The sequence below is a fragment of the Balaenoptera ricei genome, chromosome 12 (assembly GCF_028023285.1).
Source record: "Balaenoptera ricei isolate mBalRic1 chromosome 12, mBalRic1.hap2, whole genome shotgun sequence".
Classification (NCBI taxonomy): domain Eukaryota; kingdom Metazoa; phylum Chordata; class Mammalia; order Artiodactyla; family Balaenopteridae; genus Balaenoptera; species Balaenoptera ricei.
Window position 1 is genome coordinate 76,538,076 of NC_082650.1, and position 26,234 is coordinate 76,564,309.

At 36.9% G+C, this 26,234-nt stretch overlaps 1 protein-coding gene across 2 annotated transcripts in view; it reads left to right on the forward strand.

Moving 5' to 3' along the window:
* Window positions 1-26,234, forward strand: part of ME1 (malic enzyme 1) — a 196,846-nt gene that overhangs the window by 147,891 nt on the left and 22,721 nt on the right. For both annotated transcript variants that reach the window (XM_059941724.1, XM_059941726.1), the window contains exons 7-9: window positions 6,789-6,898; window positions 18,572-18,669; window positions 20,428-20,541. In XM_059941724.1, the coding sequence (XP_059797707.1) occupies window positions 6,789-6,898; window positions 18,572-18,669; window positions 20,428-20,541 (322 nt within the window). The remainder of the gene's footprint in view (window positions 1-6,788; window positions 6,899-18,571; window positions 18,670-20,427; window positions 20,542-26,234) is intronic.

Sequence of the window (26,234 nt, forward strand, 5' to 3'; positions counted from 1 at the left end):
ATTAAAGTCACTTAAAAACTATAGTAGTTAAAATAGAGGCATTTTTCAGTGGATAGAGAGATTAGTAGATTAATCATTACTATTATAGGCTATCATTACCGAGCAGTACCAACATGCTGTGCCTGTTTTCTCATCTATAAAATGAGAATAATAATAGTGCCTGCCTCATAGAGTGGTTGCGAAGAATAAGTGAGTGTACACACACACACACGTGTACACACACATATTATTAAAGGTTAAAAAATATTTCTTGGGCTTCCCTGGTGGCGCAGTGGTTAAGAATCCGCCTGCCAATGCAGGGGACACGGGTTCGAGCCCTGGTCCAGGAAGATCCCACATGCCGCGAAGCAACTAAGCCCATGTGCCACAACTACTGAGCCTGTGCTCTACAGCCCGCAAGCCACAACTACTGAGCCCATGTGCCGCAAGTACTGAGGCCTGCGCGCCTAGAGTCCGTGCTCCGCAACAAGAGAAGCCACCACAGTGGGAAGCCCTCGCACCGCAACGAAGAGTAGCCCCCACTCGCCACAACTAGAGAAAGCCTGTGCACAGCAACGAAGACCCAACACAGCCAAAAAATAAATAAATAAATAAGTAAATAAATAAAAGAAATCAATTAAAAAAAATTTGTTGTCATTAGCCATAGTAGAATAAAAGAGAAAAGCACAGAAAACTGACTCTACTATGTATGAGAATATAGTATCTGATTACAGGTGATGAGGGGAAAAGATAGGCTATTAAGTAGATGGTGCTGGCATAGTTGAGTGAATTATATAGAAGTCAGAAAATTTTATCTATATTTAAAAAAAATCTACATCTAAACAGTGAAAAATAATACCAGCTGTAGAGGTTAATTATTTTCTAAATCCATGATATCACTAGAGGAAATTTTTGATTAATAGTTAAATAAACATGTGTGGAGAAGATTGATGGTAATAAGCATACCATCAAGGGCAGAAGCTGTAAGTAAGAAGATGGAAAGATCTGACTACATAAAAATTTAGAATTCCTTTTGTAAAAACAAACAGGAATGCTGTGTAAATGATTAATGACACAGTATGCTAGAGTAGGGAAGCCACATGCACCATATATAACAGGAAGTTAATATTCTTAATATGTGAAGAACTCTTATGAAATAATAAAGAAAAGACCATAAAAATAGAAAAACAAACCAAAGACCATATAATCTTCCAGGAAGAATTGCAAATGACCAATGGACATAGAAAAAGATGCTAAGGTTCATGAATAATCAAAAAAAAAAAAGAAACAAAAATTCAGAAAACAGTCTTCACCTTGAATTTTACAGTGATTTAAAAAGATAGACTTCAGGGACATAATAATAATATGTAAATAACTGCAATGGAAGAAAAGCAGATGATTTACAAAGTATTTTGTTGGATCAGAAGAAAGAGACCTCATCTATGTTGTGATATCAGAATGTGGTAGTGTGAGACTGTCTTTGAAGTATAGGCTTAATATTAACAAGAAGTGAAAAATGAGGGAAAGTTTGTCAACCTCTCTTCTGAGAGGTTTGGCAGTAGGTGGAAAGAGAGATAAGTAACCATAGCTTTGGCTTTGTCATGGTCAAGAGATATGGTTTTAAAATCAGGGAGTCCTGAGGCTCCTTGGAGACAGGAAGGAACCAGTGGAGAAGGAGAAATTGAAGCTGTTAGTGTAGAGAGGTAGAGTTGAGGCAGTAAGGTCTGTAGAGAGATGAGAAAAAAGGAAGCAAGAATACATCTCGGAAGTGGAAGAAGAAAAGAAGTAAAAGCACACATATTTTTAAATGTGGAGGGGAGCTGAGAAAGTGAAGATTCTTCTCTCTGGATGGCATTCATCTCAGTGAAGTTGTGGCTGGTAAGAGATGGAATGCTTGTGGGACAAGGGGAGTAAAAAATGGTTTGCAGAAGCTGCTCTGGGATCATGCTATGGACCAGTAAGCAATAGAAAACAAATATTGCAGAACTTGATTGAGGTCCTAGCTGAGACTCCATAGCATGGACTTGTGTGCTATCTAAGTGGAATGAGGGAGAGCAAGGGGCTAGGGGCGCCTAGTGTTGCTGAAAATTCGTGCACCAGTGGTGAATCGAATCTCAGAGACAGAGTTTTGGGTAAAGAAGGAAAGAATAGCTTTATTGCTTTGCCAGGCAAAGGGGGACACAGAGGGCTCATGACCCTCAAAAACTGTGTCCCAACCCAGGAGGATTTGGTGAGGAGTTTTATAGCAATGGTTCAAGGGTTGGGTGGCTGATAAAGATCAGAGTGTGTGCAGGGCCTGCACTCCTTTAATCTGGTCTCATGTCGTCTCTTGATGAGCTTCTCTGGTTCCTTTAATCTGGCCTCAGGCAGTCTTCTCTGGAATGAAGGATGCTAGCATCTTCCATTTGTTGGGGGTTTTAGTTCTGTAAAGAGTTTAAAGATATTGTCATGTGTATCCCTTGAGGGGGAACCAGGACCCTGCCCCAAGACTGCACTATTGTTTCTTGGCTGCTCCTCCCTTGTCTCTGCCTGCCCTCCCTTCCCTGATTAGCAACTGTTTGGACCTTGCCCTTTGGAACTCAGGGAAGGTCGTGGAGACTGATGACTATCCCGTACAAGAATAGGGAGGACAGAATTGGGGGACAGAAAGTCTTCTATGCCCAGGAGCCCCACAGGGTCCTGCTCAGTTTCACTAGGGGGATGGCCAGTGCATGGCTGGAGTAACTGTCTTCAGGATACAGAGGTGAAGCTGGGAAGAATGAACTCGGAGGAAAGGAAGGACCAAATGAAGAGTGGGTAGTGTGCTGGGGAAGGAGTTGGTGGAAGAGAGGGAAGACAGGACTAGGGGCAGAGAAGGAGAGTATTAGAGAATTTAAGATATTGGCAGTAGAACTTTTACACCATTAACTTCTTATTAATTCATATTTTATTAGTCTTTTTGCTCATATGGGAATTTTCTAATGCTGCTTGTTTGAATTAAAATATTACTTTTTTTAAAGGCCTAAAGGACTACTGTAGAAAGTCTTCTAAACAAATAATATTTCCAAAATGACTTTGATAGAAAAGAGAAGAGGAAAGTATACGGGAAAGAATTTTAAAATGCTGATGGAAAAAATAGCAGTTTCATAGGAATTTGTTTTCTTAGGTAACTGTAGAAAATATTTTCAAAGGAGGGGCAAATAAATATGAATAAAGATTATAAGAATAACTGTGATTTACATGATTTAAATTCCTGTTTGTATTTGGGAATTCAACCAAAAGAGAAAAATGTGTTAACGTCTTATAGTACTAAATGAGTGTTTTGAAAAATCTTGGTTTGACTAGGCTAACCTTTTTACCTCTGTTAATAGAAACTATTGATATTGAAAACTTCTATAACCTACTTAGTGCCAGCTCTTTAAAAACTAACATGAAACGAACTTGATTTTGTTTCTTGCTAAATAATAGAGAAATTCTAGAATAAAAGTCATGTCTATTTAAATAATAGAAAGATTATACTTTTTTTTGAACTAGTATGAAAAATGCAAAACAGTAGAACTTCTGGAATTGGGGCAAATAAAGGGAAATACCTACTCTGATGCAACTCATTCAAAGCAACTGATAGTCATAGTATTCGGCAGTACAGATTATTAAGTGACCAATTATTCTTATTGAATGAAATAAATTTGTGCTTACATATTATATTCACTTGATCTTCTCTGTGCTGAAGTAGTACTATCTGAAAGAGTTTTAAGTCTCTCAGGAACCTTTTGATCTAGTTGATGAGACATCTACATGCTAGTAGTTTTAGACCCCTCGTAAGTGGTATAGAAAATATTTGCCGATTCAAGAGTGACGGTGATTTGCAATGGCAGTGCATTAATAAAGACATGGGAAGGAGACGGACGTGGCGTGTTTGAGAGAGGAGAGAAGTGGTTCAGTGGGGAAGGGACTTACCCTGGAATATAGGGAGAGATAAGGCAATTGAAAAGATAACGTGATTATAGATCCTTGAATTTAAGGAATTTGAGCGTCATCATCAGAGCAATCCACTCTGTGAATTTTGAGCAAAGGAGTAGCTGGTGGAAGTTGTTGTTTACAAAACATTGGTGGCTCTGTGTCATATGTTTGAGGGAGACAAGGAGAAGCAGAGACCAGTAGACTTTTTGCAGTCCTAGCAGGAGCAAGACTGATTTCTTTGGCTGTGATAATATTTAAATAGTAGAAATGATAGAAAATGGTAATTAACTGAATATGATGGGTTAAAAAGGAAATAGTAAAATAACAGCTTCAGTCCTTTGGTCTCTGAGACATGGAAAGCACCATAGAAAAAAAATTATTGAAGTTGAGAGTCAAGAGCCTACTTGACTTTGGAAATGTTCTGTGAAGATGATTGAGTTTCAGTAAGCAATTTAGGTTGGAAATACAGAATAGATAATCTATAAGAAGGTGTTGGTTTAAGTCTTGAGGAGACAGACTTCACCATGAAGAGGTAGGACCATCATAAATGTTAAACAACCCAACCTATGCTTAACAGCTTTCTATTAACTGTTGGTTTGCAACAAAACGTAGCCCCTAAAGACTAGTCAGTCTTTTCACTAGTTTATTATTCTGATTAAATTTTACAAAACTTTTCTGTTATAGAGCTGCTTATTTTTAGTTTTAGAACTCAGCGTTGTTCAAAGGTATATACTTAAAGGTATATATAATAACCTACAGGATAACAGAAAGGAATCAATCATAAACTTAAAGCTTAGCTTAAACGTCAGGCTCTACCACATCATCAGGCAGACTTGAGTGCAGATCTCCCCTCCCCAGCTTACCTGGTGCCCAAGGCTATCCCCATCTATAAAATTGTACCCTGAGATTAAATGAGAAAATATCTGTAAATTACATTCATCCAACAAATATTTGCTGAGCACTTATGGGTATTATGGAAATGTAATGAGTTTAATTTTGGACTTTTCAACTTGAGGTACGTTCAAGTGAAATTATCCAGCTGGTCATGAGATTTACAAGTCTGGAGTTCACAGGAGTAGAGTAGAAACATACCTTTGGGAGTCACTGTATATAATTGGTGATTAAAACTATGAGTGGGATCGAGATTCTGTCAGGACGGACGGACGCACACACATGCACACACACGCATGTGCACACGCACACACACACACCATGTAGTAGACCAAGGACAGAGTCATGGGAAACACCAATGTTTAAGTGCTAAGAACTCCCTAAGGGAGAAAGAAGAAGAAATGATCAGTAGTTTAGGAGAAGGCACAGAAAAGCGTGATATCACAGAAGCCTAGGGAATAGAGTTTCAAGGGAAAAAGATAAACAGAATTAGTGGCAATGCAGCAAAGAGCTCTGGTAAATTAGGGATGGGAAACAGTGTTTCTTGGATTTTTAGTTCGGAAACATTCTAATTTTAGAGCAGCAGTTTTAGCAGAGTCGTGAGGACAGAAGGTAAATGACAGGGGATGGAGAAATAATGTAAACTGTGAACTAATATTTCAGATACATTAAATGGAAAGGATAGGAAAAACATGGGGTTGAGAAAGAACTTTTTCCCTCTAATGAGAAGCTCCAAGTCAGTTATCAAAAAAGAGGAAGGAACTTGTCCAGAAGAAGGAGTTGTAAATAGGAGAGAGGGAGCTAATTAAGAAGGAAGTGGTGGGAACGTGGGCAGCAGCGGTGAGTTACCTTAAGCAGGAAGAGGAACATCTTGTTGACTGATGCCTGCAGGGTAGCGCTATAAAGATAGAGATGGGGGATGCGGTGGGAGGAGAATAGTTGAAGGAGATCACACATTATGCCCTCACTATGCCAGGAAGTAGGAGACAGGTGAAGAGGTCAAGATTTAAAAGGATTGGCGAAGATTAGGAATAGCCTTTGGGTGCAATAGCAGTGGAAGCTGACCAAGGACAAAGAAAAGGAATCATAATATGGCAGCAGTGGGAGTCTAGCCGAGGTTGGAGACCATACATCTCTAAATCACCTGGCAAGGATGGCCATGGCTATAAGGCTTTCTCTGGTAACTCTCAGATACTTGGGGTATCAGGGGTGTTAATTTCCCTCGTCTTGGATGTACAGGCCATAGATGATCATAAGAATAAAGGGTCAAACCAGTAAGTTAATTTCAGGAATAAAAATCTGTGCTGTATACTTCAAAGCTCAAAGCTTTTCAGTGTTTGGTCATGGCTATAGAACAAACACCAGAATCCTAGGCTAGAATTTTTAAGGTTTCCGACATAAAATTCTGACCTTGTCTTTCACTACACCCTTACATGTACCATACACGACATTTTGGCCAAATGGGGCTTCTTTCTGTTTTTTGAATGATTTTTTTTCTCTCCTAACTTTCACTTCAGTTACTTTGCTTCTGCTGTTTACTCAGCTTGTAGAACCTTACATCTCTACTTTTGAAATCATGACGTGATTAAAACTCAGTTCATTTGTTACCTGGTTTGTAACCCCAGTCAGGAGTGATATCTGTCTTCTCAACATCTGTTATCCCTTGTTTGTACCACTTTTATATTACTTTTCATGCACTTTTCATTTATTTCAAAATAAGTTCTGCTAACTTTTAAATTACTTGACTGCAGGGTACCAGTCATCTTTGTAGTATTTCACAGTGCCAATGCAATGCTTTTTTCTGTAGTAAGCATGTAGTAAATATTTGCTGAACAGACGTATTATATATTTATACTAAGTAGCAAGATAGGACCTTTAAAAGAAAATAATGTTTTGCCTTTTTTATAGTCTAATGTTCAAGGTTTATTTTTAAATGTTATTTCATTAACCTCTTCTAATGTGAATATTTTGTCCCATAGGTATGGCATGAATTGCCTTATTCAGTTTGAAGATTTTGCCAATATAAATGCATTTCGGCTCCTGAAAAAGTATCAAAACCAGTATTGCACATTCAACGATGATATTCAAGGTAATCAGATTTTCACTGCATGTGGGTCAAGAACAACATGTCCTGATATTAGTTTGTAATTTTATAATGATTCAAATTCAGTAAATTTGCACTAGATACCGATTAAATGCCAGGGATTATGCTTGATGATTTCACACATTATTTCTCATTTAATTTTACATATTTGAGAAAAGTACTCTGTGACTTTAGAATGTACCATATTACGCATGAGCTAACGAACAGGTGCCCTAAAATCTGATAAAATCCCCAGTGATTATGGCTAAACAAAGAATAAAATATATGAAAATATATTATTCATTGTTTAAAATGAAGACTGTGTATTTCTCTCTTCAGCCTTCATCTCAGTCAGTTTTCTAAGCTTTCTAAGCTTAGAAATCAGTCACAGTTTCTAAGCTTTACCCCAGCAGAAGCTGCCTTTGTATACAGTGTGTACCGCATTTTCCTGTTTGTCTTTGATTGATTGTACATGCTTGGCTACCTGCTTTTGTCTAAGTTACTTATTTTGTTTCTCACTAAGCCCTTTTTTGCAACTCTCTCTAGATCCACCCCGCCACCAACCCACCTCCCCACATCCGAAACCTTCCAATGAGAATCTTACTTTTCCTGTTTCATGAAGGGCAGGTAGAATAAAAGCGCAGGCAGAGATCCAAAAGAGGAAGGCCACAGTAAATTCTGGCAACCTGAAAGAAGATCACAAATGGCTTCCATTTCACTAATCTCAGTGAACATTTTTCAGTGTTGACCTTCCTTGGATTCTCAGCAGCATTTAACATTGTTGACCCCACTGTCTTCCTTGAAATACTCTCTTCCGTCAACTTCCGTGTCACATGCCCCTGCTGACTTGCTTCCTACCTCTTTGAATTTTCACCCTTTTTTTTTCCAGGTTCATCCTTCTCTGACTAGCTATTAAATGCCAGAACACTGCAACACTCAGTCCCAGGTCCTTTTCTCTTTGTTCTATTATATCTTAGGTATATACTGCAAGGCCACCCATCCCACTAGCAGATTTATATCTTTAGCCCAGACTTCTTTGAATTTCGGGTTCATATACCCATCTGGTTATTTAAAATTTCCCCTGGGATGTCTCAAAGTTATCTCATACTCAACCTCCCCACCATCAAACTCTTATTTCCCCACCAACCTCAACCTTCTTCGTGTGTTCTCCTTCTTCGTGAATTCCTGATGTCTCTCTCTTCTTCATCTCTCCCTGCCAAATACTCTCCATCACTCATCCTCCTGATTTTCTGTTGTAACAGTCTGTCTCTTCCACAGATTCCTCTCCATTAACCTAAGGTAAGTTACCATCATCTCTCCTAAATAATGGGCATTTTCTAAGAAATCTATCCACATTTACTATTGCTTCCCCTTCTTATGTGTTCTCTCCATAGTATGACTACAGTTTGCCAGATGTAGACCTAGGGGCTGAGAATTTTGTGACAAGCCAAAGTTTTCTTTTTGCCGTAGATATCTAGTCATATCATCTGTTCCATAAAATACTTTAATGGTTTTCCATTGCACTTAAGATGAAAGATGAAAGTCATAAATATGGTCCAAAATGCATGGTCTGATCCCTACCTGTCTCTCCAACCTCATTTTTTTTTGCCATTCTAGCCATCACCGTCTTTTTCAGGTCCGAACATAAGCCAGACTTCCTCCTGTCACAGGGTCTATTCAAATGCTGATCCATCCTCCTAGAATACTCTTCCCTCCCCTCTTCAAATCTCTTGTCAATCATGACATTCCTCAGGAAAATCTTCCGGATCCTTGTGCTAAGCCAAATCCACCTATCATAGGCTTGCATAGCCTTACTTATTTTTCCCTTGTTGAACTTATCACAGAAACAGTTCTATATATTTATGTAATTAAAAAAATTAATATCTCCCTCCCCACTAAACTTTAAGCTCTGTGAAGGACAAGAATATGTCTGTTTTGTTCATCACCTTGGCGTTAATACAGTGCCCAGCCCACAGAAGGTCCTTAATGTTAATGGAATGAATGACTGTAACACGTCCAAAGCAGGAGTTAGCAAACTACCGCCTATGGGCCAAACCCAGCCCACTGTCTGTTTTTGTAAAGTTTTCTTGCCACACAGCCATGCCCATTTGTTTATGTATTATTTATGATTGCTTCTGTAAGTCTGGGGCAGACATGATGTGACCGCAAACCCTAAAATACTTACTACCTGGCCATGTACAGAAAGAGTTTGCCAACCTCTGGTCTAAAAAGAGTTGGTGAGAGTCGAACTAAGGAATTAGGTTGGCTAAGATAGGTGTGCATTTTGGAGAGATCCCTTTCATTGTTTTCAGTGTAGAGACTAGATTCATTGGGAGCAAACTTAAAGGCTGTTGCTGTAGTCCAAGTGCATGATGATGGTGCCTGGTTCTGGGAAAATGCCAGTCAAGACTAAGAAGTAGACAGATGATTAGTTGTTGATGATGAGGGTGAGGAAATAGCCAAGGATAGAGCCTAGGTGTTTGCCTTGAAGAACTGGTAGAATGGGAAGACAGTAACTGAGAATGAGAAAATGAGAGGCATTATAACATATAGATGTTAAGAACTCTGGGGTCAGACTGACTTGCTTTGCTCCTTCTTCATTAGCTGTGGACTTTGATCAATTGACTTCACCTCTCTGAGTTTTAATTTCTCATCTATGGCAGGAAGTTACATAATAGCTTCTATTTTCTTCTTTGGAAATGAGAGGATTAGAAGTTTGATGAGGGTAAAGGGAATTTGAAAGAACTGCTGTAGAGGACTAGAGAGCCATCTGACCATGAAACACAAAAGGATTCAGTAGTGGGTGCTGAGTGTCCACTGAAGTTGAAAACCACGAACATACCATGACCCCAGGCTGAGCAGCTTGAGTGCAAGAGCTTAGGAGTAGGCAAGGCCAGGATGGTCAGTTGGGTCTGTCTATGCTGGGTATTTTCCTGTATTTGTGCAGAGAAAGGACAATGGGATAAGAGTTAAGGTTAGCACTAAGACCATAGCACTAAGTTGGATAGAGATGGAAGTGAAGATATAAGGATGGGTAGGTAGGGCCAAAGGGCTAGATTCCCATGAAGTTAAACAATAGGTATAATGGGGATAACTGAGTAAAGAACTGGAAAGGTAGGAGATTGCAACCATGATGAGTGAGGTATTCCAATGTAGTTCTTCCAAGAAGGATTAGTTCTGAGAGATGAACCAAGGTGAAACTTAGGAGGAATGTAGCCAAAGTGGAGTAAGATGAATGCCATTGGAAATGAGGTGGTCAAAGAAAAGTTTAAATGTAAAATGAGGATGATAATATTTCTCTCGTAGAGTTTATATTGTGGACAAAATAGTTATTTGTGAAAATACTCTATCAACTGAAATATACTTTATAATTTTTAAAATTGACTATGCTTAAGTTCTTTAGTATAACATAGCTATGTAAATATAGTGTGTTTAAAGATAATGAGTCTCTTTTTACATTTTGAGGCACACTAACGTAATTGGTCTACTCTTTCTTTTCCTAAAATCCTTTGTGATGTTAATTACATTATTACTTTATTGCCATCTTCATGACAAAGATCCTTACGTTATTGCAACTTCATTTTCTTCTTTTTGTATTCCTTTTTTTGAGTGTTTATTTATAAGAAGTGAATATGTGGAGGATTTCAGAAAGGAAATGAAGACAGTCTAATTTTAATGTGCTATAACCCTAACTTGAAGATATAATATATAATGATAGAGTGCCTTTGACGCCACAGACATAGGCTTTGTAGATCAGTGTCTATAAGTCACCTACCAGTTCATTTTGTAGTAGCCTCTAAAGTAGCCACCAGTTAACTGTTGAACAAAACTGTCCTGTCCTTTCTTTAATATTCTATATCTTTTGATTTTGTGGGTCTCACAGAAATGTCTGTATAGACGTTAAAGACCGGTATTGCATAATTTTGAATCATTTTATAGAATAAATAGGTATCAGATTTCAGTTTAAGAAAAAGAATGCTAAATCCAAATCATCAAACAAAATGAGCAATTAGGAATTAGGGTCAGCATTTCTGTCAACTGTGGCCAAGAACTTAGGGGTCAAGGCTTGGGCTGCATCAGAATTAAAGTCAGGAGCACAGGAAATCTGAGGCAGATGCCAGGCCAAGCCAAGAGCACTGCATGTGGAGCTGCCCTGAGAATCCACAGCAGAACATTTCCCCCAGCAGATCACCCCTATGGAGCATTAAATAACTAGTTTTCACCTCAACTAATCTGCCTAAAATATAATCTGCACACACACAGTCTAGATATTTCCACATTTTAGTGTCCTACTGCCTTAGCCAACCGAAAGTTAACATTTGAGAAAAACGAGTCTAATCTCTAACTAGACAAAACTTTTGGCAAGTTATTGGAGTTCTGACTAGAAATGACCAAACTATTTTGTGCTTTCTCCATACCAAAATAGTGTCCTTAGTGACACATCTTCCCCATATGTTTCTATTTTACCTTTTTAACCTTATGTTTTTACTATTTTGCCCACAGATGTCATACTTTCCTCACTGTGGGCATAGAAATTGTGTTCTAGCGCCAAAAAAAATAATTCCGTAACTATTACAGCCTTACCATGTAAATAAATGCTTTTACACTGGACCTTTGGGGGAACTTTTTTTTTTTAAACAGATGTGTTATTTAAATTTATTAGCATTTTATGAAAAGTATTTGATTTTTAAAAATACTTAAATTCTACTATATTAATGATCTAAAATAATCTTAAATGATAGAGATTTGGGTTCAAAATTTATTTAGACCTTAATGCATTCTAATTATAAATTATTGCTAACTACAAAAAGTGTGCAAATTAGCTATTAAGAAATGGAAATTACGGGACTTCCCTGGCAGTCCAGTGGTTAAGACTTCACCTTCCAATGCAGGGGGTGCGGGTTCAATCCCACATGCCTCACGACCAAAAACCCAAAACATAAAACAGAAGCAATATTGTAACAAATGCAATAAAGACTTTAAAAATGGTCCACATCAAAAAAAAAAAAAATCTTTAAAAAAAAAAAAGAAAAAAGAAATGGAGATTTAATAATATAATCTGGAGACCATCAGAATTCAACAAATTCAGATCAAAAGAATAAGGTCTCATCCTTTGGTCACTTAAAATCAGCTGCAAAAAGAGATTTTTCTTCCCATAATACCCTCTCTGGAATAGATATTCTCTAACTTGACATTCTAAGTATTTTACATAGAAATTTTTGCCATAATGAACTAGCTTGTTAGGATTTTAAAAATAAGGTAAATGTAGCCTAATCTTATACCGAATGCTTTGATAATTGAAAAGATCAAAATCAGACATGGTAGAACAGACATTTCACAAATGAAGGAATACCATTGGCCTGAAAACATGTTTTAAAGTTTAACCACACCAAGTTTTAAAAAGCGTATCGAACAGCAGATGACAAACTCTTTCTGTATCAAACTGGCAAAGATTTTTATTGTAATCCCAACTGTTAATGATGCTATAAGAAAATGAACACTCTTGTACATTGATGTTGGGAATATAAATTGGTACAACTCTTGGGGTGGCAATACGTGTCACAAATCTTAATATTATGCAGATCTTTGATCCAAGAATTCTGTTTTTAGAAATTTATCCTCTGCAGACGAAGGTGTGCAAAACAAATATACAAGGATATTTAGCTAGTTAGTTTAAATATTTATTTATTTTCAAAATGAGATGTAATTGACATATAACACTGTATTAATTTTAGGTGTACAACTTAATGGTTTGATACATGTATGTATTGCTAAATGATCACCACAATAAGTTTAGTTAACATCCATCACCACACATAGTTACAAATTCATTTTTTCTTGTGATAAGAACTTTGAAGATCTACTCTTGTGCCAACTTTCAATGTACAATATAGTATTATTAACTTAGTCACCATGCTGTACATTACACCCCCAGAACTTATTTATCTTCTAACTGGAAGTCTGTGCCTTTTGACTCCCTGTACCCATTTTGTACAACTGCCACCAGTCTGTTCCCTGTATCTATGTGTTTGTTTTTTGTTTTAGATTCCACATATAAGGGAGATACAGTATTTGTCTTTCTCTGTCTGACTTGTTTCACTTAGCATAATGCCCTCAAGGTTCATCCCTGTTGTCACAAAACATAGAATTTCCTTCCTTTTAGTGGTTGAATAATATTCATATATATATCTACTTCACATTTTCTTTACCCATTCATTTGTCATTGGACACTTGGGTTGTTTCCACATCTTGGCAATTGTAAATAATGCTGCAGTGAACATAGGGGTGCATGTATCTTTTCAAGACGGTGATTTCGTTTCCTGCAGAGAAATACCCAGAAGTGGAATTGCTGGGTCATATAGTAATTCTAGTTTTAATTTTTTGAGGAACCTTCATACTGTTTTCCATAGAGGCTGCACCAATTTACATTCCCACCAACAGTGCACCAGGGTTCTTTTTTTTCTACATCCTTGACAACATGTGTTATTTTTTGTCTTTTTTTTTTTAATACCAGAAATTAAGTTTATTCAGGAAGAGCAGAGGAATTGCAATTTGGGAAATGCATCCTGTAGCAAATTACAGGAGAGTCCCTTGTCTTTTTGATAATAGCCATTCAAACAGGTGTGAGGTAATATCCCATGCTGGTTTTGAACGGCATTTCCCTGATGATTAGTGAGGTGGAGCACCGTTTCATGGACCTGTGGCCCATTTGTATGTCTTCTCTGGAAAAATGTCTATTCAGATAAGGGTATTTATTGTGATGTAATGTTTAATGGCAAAAATCAGAAGGCCTCTAAATACCCAAAGATACAGGTTTGGTTAAATAAATTATCACAGGTTCATCCTATAGGATATTATAACTCTACAAAATAATATTTTAAAATATATTATTGATATGGTGAGATAGTCACAAAATATTTTTAAGTGATAAAAATATGTTAAATAAGTATGTTAAAATAATAAGCATGGCATGAGATTTTTTAAAAATTAATTTTTATTGGAGTATAGTTGATTTACAATGTTGTGTTGGTTTCAGATGTACAGCAAAATGAATCAGTTATACATATACATATATCCACTCTTTTTTAGAGTCTATTGCCATGAAATATTTTTCTATAAATTAAAATTTTCTTGAATTTGCATATATCAGGTAGAGTAAGAACTTGTAAGAATGTACATCAGAATGTTGAAAATTACAGTACCTAGACAATGGGATTATAGGTGACTTATTTATTATTCCTGCCAGTATCAACTTTCTGCCAGTATTCTTCAAGCCAAGTAGGGAAAGAATAAACTTTCATTTAATCTTCTTATTTTGAGTATGGTACCCTTGCACCATTATCCCTGGAAACTTACAATTATGTCTGGTGCCTTACAGTCCAGAGACCCTCTTTAGAAACTAAACCTCTAGTTTCTTTCTAAACCTCCAGGGTGTGGGAGAGTCAACTGTGTGCCGACAGGAGAGGGAAATGGATCTGGGTTCAAACAACTTCTTAACAGATTTTTGAGCAGCTTCCTGTGTGTAGCCTGTCTTTTATCCCCACTTCCAGAGCTACTTGGTGCCTCCTACACTCGGGCCTTTTGAGAGTTCTGCTGTGTCAATCCCACTGCCTCTTAGTATCCCCCGTGGCTGGCCGTGAATTCAGCTTGCTCAAGTCTACTGAGTCAGTTGCCATTTGCCCATCTGCCTTCCCGCTTCTAAAAGTGTCTTGCTGTCCTCTTCTGCTGGTCTCTTTGATTTTTTTAAGATCTTCTTTCTGTTGTTTTAGTAGAGTTTGTTGCGGGCAAGGAAAAGTAAATTATATGTTCAGCCCTGATTTTTCACAGTCACCCCTGCCTCGCTGTCTCTGCACTTGCTCTTCTTGCACAGCGTATTCTCCTGCCTGAGGTCCTGGACCTCTCAGATTCACCCCTCAGGACCGGGGTAGGTACCCTGGACCTCTCACACTCACCCCTCAGGACCAGGGTAGGTACCCTGGACCTCTCACATTCACCCCTCAGGACCGGGGTAGGTACCCTGGACCTCTCACACTCACCCCTCAGGACTGGGTCAGGTACCCTGGACCTCTCACATTCACCCCTCAGGACCAGGGTAGGTACCCTGGACCTCTCACACTCACCCCTCAGGACCAGGGTAGGTACCCTAAATGCTTAAACACATTTATTCAACCTCCTCCTGCTTCTAGTTCTTGTACTTCACCTGATCTATTTATTTAGTAAAGCACTGTAATAATTTGATTATACATAAGTCTTCTCTACTGGTTTTATATAGTAAGTCTAATCAGATTTAACAAATGAATTGCATTAGTAGAAGTGATTCTTTGATAAAAGGTAAGACTGATATTTAATAACCACAGCAAAGGGACAGCATAACTGGTGACTTAATGTTAAAGTTGTAATGTACACAAAGACGAATAGAAGTTTCTACACTTTTAAGATTGACTCTTTAGTATCTCGCTAACAGTGTTAAATATTAAGTACTCTTTAAAAGTGATAGTACAAAGATAAACTTTAACCTGTCTTTGATTTCCAAAAAGTTTAGTTTTCAATCTCAAAGCAGAAGTTCCTTTGGAACAATTTAATGTGGAGACTCACATTTTTATGTAATATCAACTTGCCACATTTACTCCCTTGATTGCAATGAAATTTAAATCAAGGCAGTATCAGGTGGTAGGACCAGGTTATGTAGAAGAATCACGTTCAAGTTCACCTTTTGGTAGTGCTAAATATTTCTAATTTTGTTAATTCTGTAAAGAGAAGTTTAGATGTTTCATTATGTTCTCAGGAAATATTATAAAATATACTTAAAAAAATAAATTTATTTATTTTTGGCAGCGTTGGGTCTTCGTTGCTGTGCACAGGTTTTCTCTAGTTGCAGCGAGCGGGGGCTTCTCTTGTTGCGGAGCACGGGCTCTAGGCGCACAGGCTTCAGTACTTGTGGCACGTGGGCTCCATAGTTGTGGCACGTGGGCTCTAGAGTGCAAGCTCAGTAGTTGTGGCGCACAGGCTTAGTTGCTCCGCAGCATGTGGGATCTTCCCGGACCAGGGCTCGAACCCGTGTCCCTGCGTTGGCAGGTGGATTCTTAACCACTGCACCACCAGGGAATCCCCATAAAATATACTTTTAAATATAAGGCTCTGATATCCAGTGTAGATAGAGACTTATTTTGCCTTATTTGGGGTAATATGTCTGAACTTAAAACATTTTGAGTTTTAGTGCAGAGTGATGTAGCATAACCGTATAAAAATGTCACACATTATAGCTAGTATCTTTTGGAATATTTTATTCTGTCTATCCTTAAATGCCCAATTCTATTTAAAAATCAAAACAATAGTACAAACACAGTGATTGTTGATGATATTTCAACTTTGACTCTTCAACTGGTTAAATCTTGGGGTGCTGGTAGAATCTGTAGAGACCCTTAAAGTTACAGAATCTCAGAGTTGGAAGGGAGCTTAGAGTCCCTTAAATCCAAACTTGTGGCCAATATAGAGACAGCTTGAGATGCTATTTGTGAATAAGTGTTCATCTAGTGGCTGGATAGCTGTACCTCGCTAATTAAAATTCTCTTTTCATCTGTTTAACAACTCTAGTCAATCTATCTTGATGTATGAGGCAAATACCATTCTAAACCTGCCACGGTATCTTTCTTACGTAGATCAGCCTTATTTTTACACAGGCTTTCATCGTAAATCATATATAGAAGAGTGGCCTTTGTGTGATGTGTGACTTACTGCAACTCATAATGTGTTGCATGGCGGCTCAAAATTGCAAGCATTTTATATTTGTGTTCCTAAATAAAAAACATGTAAGAGACACACAGGTCTTCAATAATTAATCATTTATTGTGATCTTATTTGTGACTACCAAATTCTATAAGAAAGAAGCAAACAACCAAAAGATTCAAAAGAACAAATCTACTGATGGTGAAGTGTTTAATGCATCTCTGGTACTTGGCATACATAACACTTCATCATTGTGTCACTCTTCAAACCTATTCTAATCTATGTTTTTTGGTTTATTTTTGTTTTTTTTAACTAAATGAGGGTGTTTAAAGTTTCACTAGGCTTTACTACCCAGCTGAGTGATCTAGGAATCATAGGTAGAATGTTACTTTAGAGGAGTAAATTGTAGATACAACAGGGAGGTACTGCAGGAAGCTTCAGAGTTATATTTCAGACGTGAACCATGAAGAAATTGAGCCATGTAATTATGTTCAAAGCAAAAGAACCACTCTGTGATCTGTGAAAGTTTATATGGCAAAGTAATAAAATTAGAACTGGTGAAGTTTCTGCTACCATGAGGCATGATGAGGAAAGCTCAGTTTTTATCCTAAATAATTTTTACATTAATTTTGTCCAGCGTCTTTGGGATTCACCAGTGATTTATCATAGGTAGGAAGCTGATTAAAGACTGCACCAACATCAGCTTTTCGTTGCTATTAACTGTTAATTTTTCCAGTTGAAAATTAAAACATTTAAATTTTCTAATAGCACTTAGTATTTTTTGATCTCATATAATACAGTGATTTTACAGCTGAGCAAACTGATGGACACAATGATTTCTCTAAATTCATTCAGCTAGTAAACAGGTTGAGCTGGAAATCCACCTAAGAATCCAAACCCCATGTTCGTATTTATTTATTTATTTATTTATTTATCTATTTATTTATTTATTTTAAAATTGAAGTATAGTTGATTTACAATGTTGTGTTAACTACTGCTGTACAGAAAAGTGATTCAGTTTGAATATATATACATTCTTTTTTTAAATATTCTTTTCCATGATGGTTTATCGTAGGATATTGAATATAGTTCTCTGTGCTGTACAGTAGAACCTTGTTGTTTATCCATTCTATATATAAAAGCTTACATCTGCTAAACCCAACCTCCCACTCCTAATTTATCCCTCCCCCTCCATCTTTCCCCCCTGGGAACCATAAGTTTGTTTTCTACATCCGTGACTCTATTTCTGTTTTGTAAATAAGTTCATTTGTATCATTTTTTTAGATTCCACATATAAGTGATGTCATATGATATTTGTCTTCCAGCATCCATGTTGCTGCAAATGGCATTATTTCATTCTTTTTTGTGGCCGAGTAATATTCCATTGTATATATATATATACCACACCTTCTTTATCCATTCTTCTGTCAGTGGACATTTAGATTGTTTCTATGTCTTGGCTATTGTGAATAGTGCTGCTAGGAACGTAGGGGTGCATGAATCTTTTTGAATTATAGTTTTTTCTGGATATATGCCCAGGAGTGGGATTGCTGGATCCTATGGTAGCTCTATTTTTAGTTTTCTGAGGAACCTCCATACTGTTTTCCACAGTGGCTGCACCAACTTACATTCCCACCAACAGTGCAGGAGGGTTCCCTCTTCTCCACACCCTCTCCAGCAGGTTCTTAGTCACTGCATCAGCAAATTCAGCCACGGAACCTTCTTTTTTGGAAAGTTTTCAACAGTCGTAAGTTGCTATCTTAAAAGACAGATGTCAGTAGCCTGAGAATTTCACGTCAAATGCAAGCGTGGGGTCGGACAACCGCAGGTTCCTTTTCTGCACCAGTTAACCTGTTGTGTGATGATTTCAAGACATGAGTATCAGTTTGAGGCTTGGGATTCGGGATACAGCAGCGCCCATGTGAGGATTGCTCAACTTGTTTCCTGTTGCAGGAACGGCATCCGTTGCAGTCGCTGGCATCCTTGCAGCCCTTCGAATAACCAAGAATAAGCTCTCTGATCAAACCGTACTATTCCAAGGAGCTGGAGAGGTACCTGCCTTATGTAGTGCTTACGTTCTCCTACACTAGTGAACATGACATTCATTCTGATTACTCATGAATTTGAAGTTTGAGGTAGTCTCTCAAATTTTTAGTTTCAGTAAAACCTATAGTTTCAATAAAGATTCTTCAAATTAAATATTGAGGCATATTAATTGTTCACAGGAGACTTTAGAGGCATAGAGATATTTTCACAGTTTTCAATTTGTAAGATTATCAAATGTTGCCGTGGGTTTTTGTTCGGCATATTTAAGGTGCCATGCAGGAACCAAACAAGTTTCCAATGTACGGCTAATTATATATAGAAACCTTTAAGTATTTAAGCTATTATAGCTGATGCTAACTTTTAGTATCCTCCAGTGTCACATACCAAAATTTTCTTTAACTTGACTCACAATTCAATGTGCACTTACATAACTATATAGAAGTTTTTTAGAAAAAATATTTTGAATTGGAGATTCATCATGCAGTATAACCATTCACACGCAAAAGAACTAAAACATTTAAAATTGTTGGAAAGAGATGGCAGGAATACAAAATAATGCTGTTTCCTGTTGTCTTTTTCTATGAATTAATCATTTGAAAGAGGAAAATTAGACTCCAGTTATAATAATTCACCCCCAAAATAGAAATTAAAATGTCAGCTTAGTTTGAGCTTCTTGTGAGAAAACTGCCAAAATCTTTTTAGAATTATAGAATGTAATAAATGGGGAAATACTTTGTGGCTATACATATTTTAAGAAGCCTTAAATTTTCAAATTTAATATGATTATGAATAAATGTATTACACTGGAAGAAACTGTGTATACTGCGTTGGGTTTGATTTTACTTGTTCTTAAAATAAAGCAAAATACATGAAGCTAAAACTTACATGCCAAGATATAAACATGTGAAAATATTCAGGGTGTAAGTCACAAATTTATTTTCACATCAGAATAAAAATCAAGGTTAAATTACAGCTCATTAAAATTTGAGGTTTTTTTTATTTCTGTGAATTGTTACATGCTGTACTTAATTTTAGTAAACTTCTTTAAATTTCCAAAGGGTTTTGTTGAATGCCACAGGCCAGTTCTTGGCACTCAGCAGGAGAGAGGTATTCATGGTTGGATGATTCAAAACTGGCCCTTGTTTGTCCCTGAAAAGGTTTTGGAAATTTCACAGATCATCACCAAATTTATCATATACCAAAGGAGTTGATTCCTTTAATCTTGCAAGAAATCTCACAGTACTTTCTTTGTCCAAATTAAGAGAGTAAATAAATGCTTGGGAACACATATTTTAAGTGTTCCATTTTATTGCCTAATTGGTCAAGTTCTCATTCCAAATGACCGGGCTTCATTCTTCCAATTCAGTTAGCAGAGCTTGAACTGAACAATAAGCAATACAGTCTCATAAGCAAGGTTGAGCAGTTCATTATTTTAAATTCAGTATTTTCGTATTAGAGGAAATCTTAATTGTATGAACAGGGTTAAAGACGCTGACAACCAAGGATATCACTGGTTTATCTGTGGCTCAGTATAAAGCAGCATAATAGTGATTCTGTTGTAATAAAAAGAGTAAATAATTGTCATTTAGCGGAACCCAAATATGACAAAAATACTTCACTCCCAGTACAAGTGAAGAATATAGCTCTTTTGGTCAATAGATTGAGCCATTTTGTACTTCCTTGTTAACAATGATGAAATGAGGTAAAATGTAACTCTTGATAAGGGATTATGTGGAACAACTTGAAACATTTTTGTTTTTCAGGCTGCCTTAGGGATTGCACACTTGATTGTTATGGCCATGGAGAAAGAAGGTTTACCAAAGGAGAAAGCCATGAAGAAGATATGGTTGGTGGACTCAAAAGGATTAATAGTTAAGGTAAGAATTTGTCATTTTTAACCAGATACAGTATTTTAATCAATATCCCATTCTGGATGCCCATCTCAAAGACAACTACTGTTTCCACCTACCTCACCTCCAACACTGTGTTAAAAGAGTAGCCATTGCACACGAATGACCATGTCATACAATAATGCGGATACTCTTCTGCATAAAGAAGAAAACTATGGCTCGGCTATCGTACCCATCTGTGATGTGAGTAGGCTTTTTACAGCTCCATCGGTTGTCTGCCCACGTGAATTAGTTTAGTTTCCAAGTGAGGTAGTTTGAGACTGATAGGGGTGAAACACTTAGGTCCAGCTCCTTTCACTAAGGGCTGTCTGTCAAATTGCACACTGGCTGGAAAGAAAGAAGGGAAAAAAATGAAACAGCTACTCTTTTCCCAGCTACTTTCTCTTAACCAGAGTCTTGAGAGTTTTAATGGTAATTCCTGAGAAGAACTTTAATAAATGGGCTGTTTCAGTGTTAACTTCCTTGAGGTTGTCTCCCAGCTTTAATAGAGACAATAGTATCCACTTTATAGGGTTATTGTGAGAAGCTAAATAAGAGTAGGAAGGTGACCATGACACAGTTGTAAGGCATTATTATTATCCTGCCACTCGTGTACATCCCTCACTCTTCCTTAAACTGCTAGAGAAAATATACTTGTAAATCCCCCTTCCACATGAAGGTGAATTTTTTAAAAATACACTGCGATAAGCAGTGTATCCAGGAATTTAATATAGAAACAAATGTGAATGTGTGCTGACTTTCTGGAAAGCTATTTTATGTGTATCCAGAGTCTTTAAAAGTTTATGCTTCTGATCCAACAGTTTCCATTCTAAGAATCTTTACCATAGAGATAGAGATGTGTACAGTGTTTTATGTGTGAGGGTGTTATCACAGCACTATTTACATTAGTGAAACGTTTCATCATACATTAATTATAATAGTGATATGTTATACTTACCTAAATAAAGGATAATTGTGACATGAATTGGGGAATAGCCCCTGTAATATATAGGCTTAAAGTTATTTTCAAAGAACTATAAATAACATTAAAGGATTCATAACATAATGTTAGGTGAAAATAGGAAAACACTATATTATATGTAACTATTTTGCTTTAAAAATTGAGTTATATATGAAAGAGAAAGAAATGCATCAAATACATATTACTTTAAAACTTATTTTTAGTGCCTTTCTCCATATTCCAAATTCTCCTTAATAATTGTGTTTCTTTAAAGCTAGAAGAATGTTCATTTTTAAAAAGATATAGATCAAGAAATTTTGCTTTAAATGAAGAAAAAGTATATGCATAACTGTTTGTAGAACATGAGTATCTATAAAACCATGAAACAAAACAGAAAGTACCTTTATAACATCTCCTGGGACCAAATAATGATAATTTTATTAATTTTATTAACAATAAATAATAACAGTGTAATTGTTTATAGTATATAAGAAGTAAAGTTTTAAGTTTGTTGGCTTAAAAATTCCTATTGCTTTAAAGAATCAGCATAACTATAAAAAATTGTACACTGTGGCCACATGACGTATACTGTCATGAAATAAGAACGTTTACTGAGTGAAATCATCTGTGGCTCAGGCATTATACTTGTGGGGACACAGTAAGGTCCTTGATCTCAGGAGGCTCCCAGCCTAGTGGGAAAAACTCAAACAAGCCAAGATTTACAACTCCACGTGACAATGTTATAGAAATATGTCCTTGGTGCCAGGGGCGCACAGGACATGGTGCTTCCACTGCACTAAAGAGAAGAACAGGGAGGCTGAGGACGGTTCCAAGACAAGGTGTCTCTCCAGCTGAGTTCGAAAGGAAGAGTTGGGAGTTGAGCTCGAGTCTCCATAGACATCTTAAACTTCTTAATATGCAAAACTGAAATAAGGGAAGTTGAATGGCAAGTTCACTCTGAGATCTTTTTTTTTTTTTTTTAATTATTTATTATTTATTTATTTATTTATATATGGCTGTGCTGGGTCTTCGTTTCTGTGCGAGGGCTTTCTCCAGTTGCGGCAAGTGGGGGCCACTCTTCATCACGATGCGCAGGCCTCTCACTATCACGGCTTCTCTTGTTGCGGAGCACAGGCTCCAGACGCGCAGGTTCAGTAATTGTGGCTCACGGGCCTAGCTGCTCTGCAGCATGTGGGATCTTCCCAGACCAGGGCTCGAACCCGTGTCCCCTGCATTGGCAGGCAGATTCTCAACCACTGCGCCACAAGGGAAGCCCTCACTCTGAGGTCTTGATTGAAGCTACGGATCGTGTCTTCTACCTCTCTATCTTCAAAGCCCTACTAGTGTCTAGTAATTGACAATAAATATGTTGTTAATAAATGAATTAATGAATGAGTGCCTTCCGGGCAGAAGAACAGCATTTGCAAAAGAAAATGTTATGCCAGAAGAGACATTTAGGGATTAGGATTGAAAGGAATCGAGTGACAGGTGATGAAGGCTCTTCTAAATCCTGAACGTGAGCAGTTTTCAGGCTCTTGTCACTCTGATGGACTTGTGGAGGATGGACTGAAATGAGGTGAAGCTAAGAAACTAGTTACAAAGCTGTTGCAGTAGTACAGATCAAAGTTAATTAAGGCCTGAAATAAAGCAGTGACTAAGAGGGTCAGTGAAAGATGTTTGATTCAGTAGATATTTAGGATATAGGATTGGCATACTTAGTAACCGATTAAATACGGAAGGAGGAGTAGAGCAAAGGAAGGAATCTAGCAATACTCCTTGGGTGTCTAGGTAAGTGATGTAGCCATTAATGTTAAAAAAAAAAAAAAAAAGGAATAAAGAATAGGCCAGTTCAAGGGAAAGATAATGAGATCAGTTTCGGACATGGCAAGTTTAAGGTGCCCGTGGAGACCTCAGATAGAGATGTCCCTTTGGCAGTTGGAGAGACAAGACTGATGCTCAGGAAAAGGATCTGAGCTCCCAGAGGTGGAGAGGATCATCATGTGTATATAGTGGGAGCCATGGAAAAAACTGTACAAACTGTGCTGTACTTAGGGATGTAATACATGCAAGAATCAAAACGGTGAAAGCCCACGATTGTGGTTTTCTTTCGTGATTTCTCATGACATTTCAACGGGACATCTTCATAAAAATACATAGATTTTAGCATCTCAAGCACTTTTAACATAGATTGACTGAACTGAGACTCCAAATTCCATGGATTACAACACTTGGAATGACATGGATTACAGCATGACTAGTATTTGGAATAACTGTGAAATTGTTGCCTAGACCTCATCAGTCACTCTTACTTCATGTCTTCTACTTGCCAAAATAAAGAGCTGCATATATTCTGCTTGCCAAGATAGATAAAGTTATGTTTTAAAAGATTCTTATATATTGAATAGTTTTTGTGCTATTTAATGCAAGAGAGACATATGAAACTTCAATTCACCACTTTTTCTTTCATGTTTTTAAACCGTCAAAATTATAATGTTGATTTTTGTGGCAGAACTAATAAATCTCAGAGTAACTACTAAATTGGTATAATCTTGCTTTCAGCTTTACATGATTTTTTGGTGCTTGTTATCCTTTATTCTTAGTATTTTTTACAACCTCTCTTGAAAACCAATAATAATCATTTTATTAATTTCATTAACTTACATGCAGTTGTTTATAATGTGTAAAAAATATCTTAAAGTTCTAAATAAAATTTTTTATTAGTCGAACTCCTTCAGTCTTTAAACACATAAAACCAAAACTATAAAGTAACACTGTGAGGTTAGTGCATTTGTGGAGTTATGTAATCATCAGACTGGATAATTATTATTCTAATGTGTTGTCTGTTTTCGTTTTCAACTCCACATCTGTAGCATTTTCTATCATTTACCTCATATCCATATGTACTATAATTATCAATATTTTAAATAATTCATCAGTATCAGTAAGGTTGATTGAAATGGATTATTTGGTCACTGCTAATACTCAAATATCATAGTTTAGTGTCTTACAGCAAGAAACAGTTGACATACTATTTAGCCCACTAAGATTAGTACGGTTTAATATAAACAAACTAATACTTGGTTTAAAAGAAATCCTTCCAAAATAAAAATTAGAGGGAGAATAAATACAGTAAAGAAAGGATAAAAAAGGAGCACTTCCAGCATGACTAGTATTTGCATTTCACAGTGATAATTTGGAGCATTTTTAGGGAGAACAAGAAGCCACAAAATAAACCAATCCAGACTTCATCTTTTTCTTAAATAAATATATCTTGGCTTTCACTAATAAACCAAGTGAATGCTAATGCAGAAAACTCCAAAATAAAAAGTAGGGTATTAGTAGCTATCATGAAGGATAGACTTCATCTAACACAGAATAGGACTATAGTATTTTATTTTATTTTTATTTTATTTTGTTCTGCTTTGCACAGTTCTGTTTTCAATTATTAAAAAAGTTTTTTGCTTTACAGTTATAGTTAAATGTGTGGTTCCTGCGAGAAAGAGATAGTAAATAAAAGTATTTTATATGTTGTAAGGGTAGTTGTTTCCTTCCTAAGAGTTTAATCTTTAGGTCTAGGGCTTGAAACTCCATGCTGTAAGGAAAAGGTTTTCCTTTCCCCTGTGATATTATCAGAATTTTAGCCAGTGATACTGTCACCACCTTGAATGATGGTTAATACATTGCGTACACTGTGGTTTAAAAAAAAAAATTCTGATTCCTAAGAAACTTTGAAGCTTGGTGAAAAGTATCTGGCTTGCTTTTTTTCCTCCCTCTTTTCCATTTCTTACTGAGCATGATCACTATATATGTAGGTACTAAAAAGCGCAGAGGCAGAAGATTATATACACGAGTCTTTTAGAAAATTATGGACATTGATTTTTAGCAAATACAAAATTAAATACTGATGGAGTTAACCACCTGTCATCTTCAGTTACGACCACTCTGCACCCCTTTGTTATGCTGTAACGTGGAAAACACTTTTGTCACATCGTTCATCTTCTTTTAATATGTCCTTGAGATGGTGAAACTGAGCTCTGAGCTCTTTAGCAAGCACACGCACTCGCGCTGCAAGTGAAACATTATTGACTGACAGGTTCTGTCTTCAGATAAAGAGGGGCCAGATTCAACTCTGATAAACTATCGACATGACAACAAAAACAGGCCAGTAAAATGGGGCAGGTTGTCCAAGCAGGCATGGATTCCAGAGTTCTTCTAGTACCTGTGTGTAGGGAGGAATGCATAGTTATCAGTGGCAGTGCACAGTTAATTTTTTTATACCTCTCCTGGGTCATCAAATGCTAACTTAAAATCTTGACAGTCTTTGCCACCTTCCTCCCCAACCCCAGCAGAGCAAATGTTGCTTTTGAGAAAGGTAATAGTTCAGTATGGTTGTATCTTCTGCACTAAGAATCAGCACAAAACAAGGGGTGGCGGGGGGAAAGCCAAAGAAATAATAATATTCAGAAGAAACTCCCAGCTATTTGTAGTACATTTGGTGTAATTAGAGACTCTTAAAAAAAGAAACACCATAGAATTTGGGGTTTCTGAGATAAAAAGTGCCCATGTGCACATTGCCAAATGAAGGCACAGTTTCAGCAAGGGATCCTGAATAGGGAGACTGAACTGATAAGAAATCTATATCCACATTCAGCTGAAGTGATGGGCGTAAAGAAGGTAGATTCCAAATTGGATTTTGAAAAGAGGAGAAAAGTGAGCCATT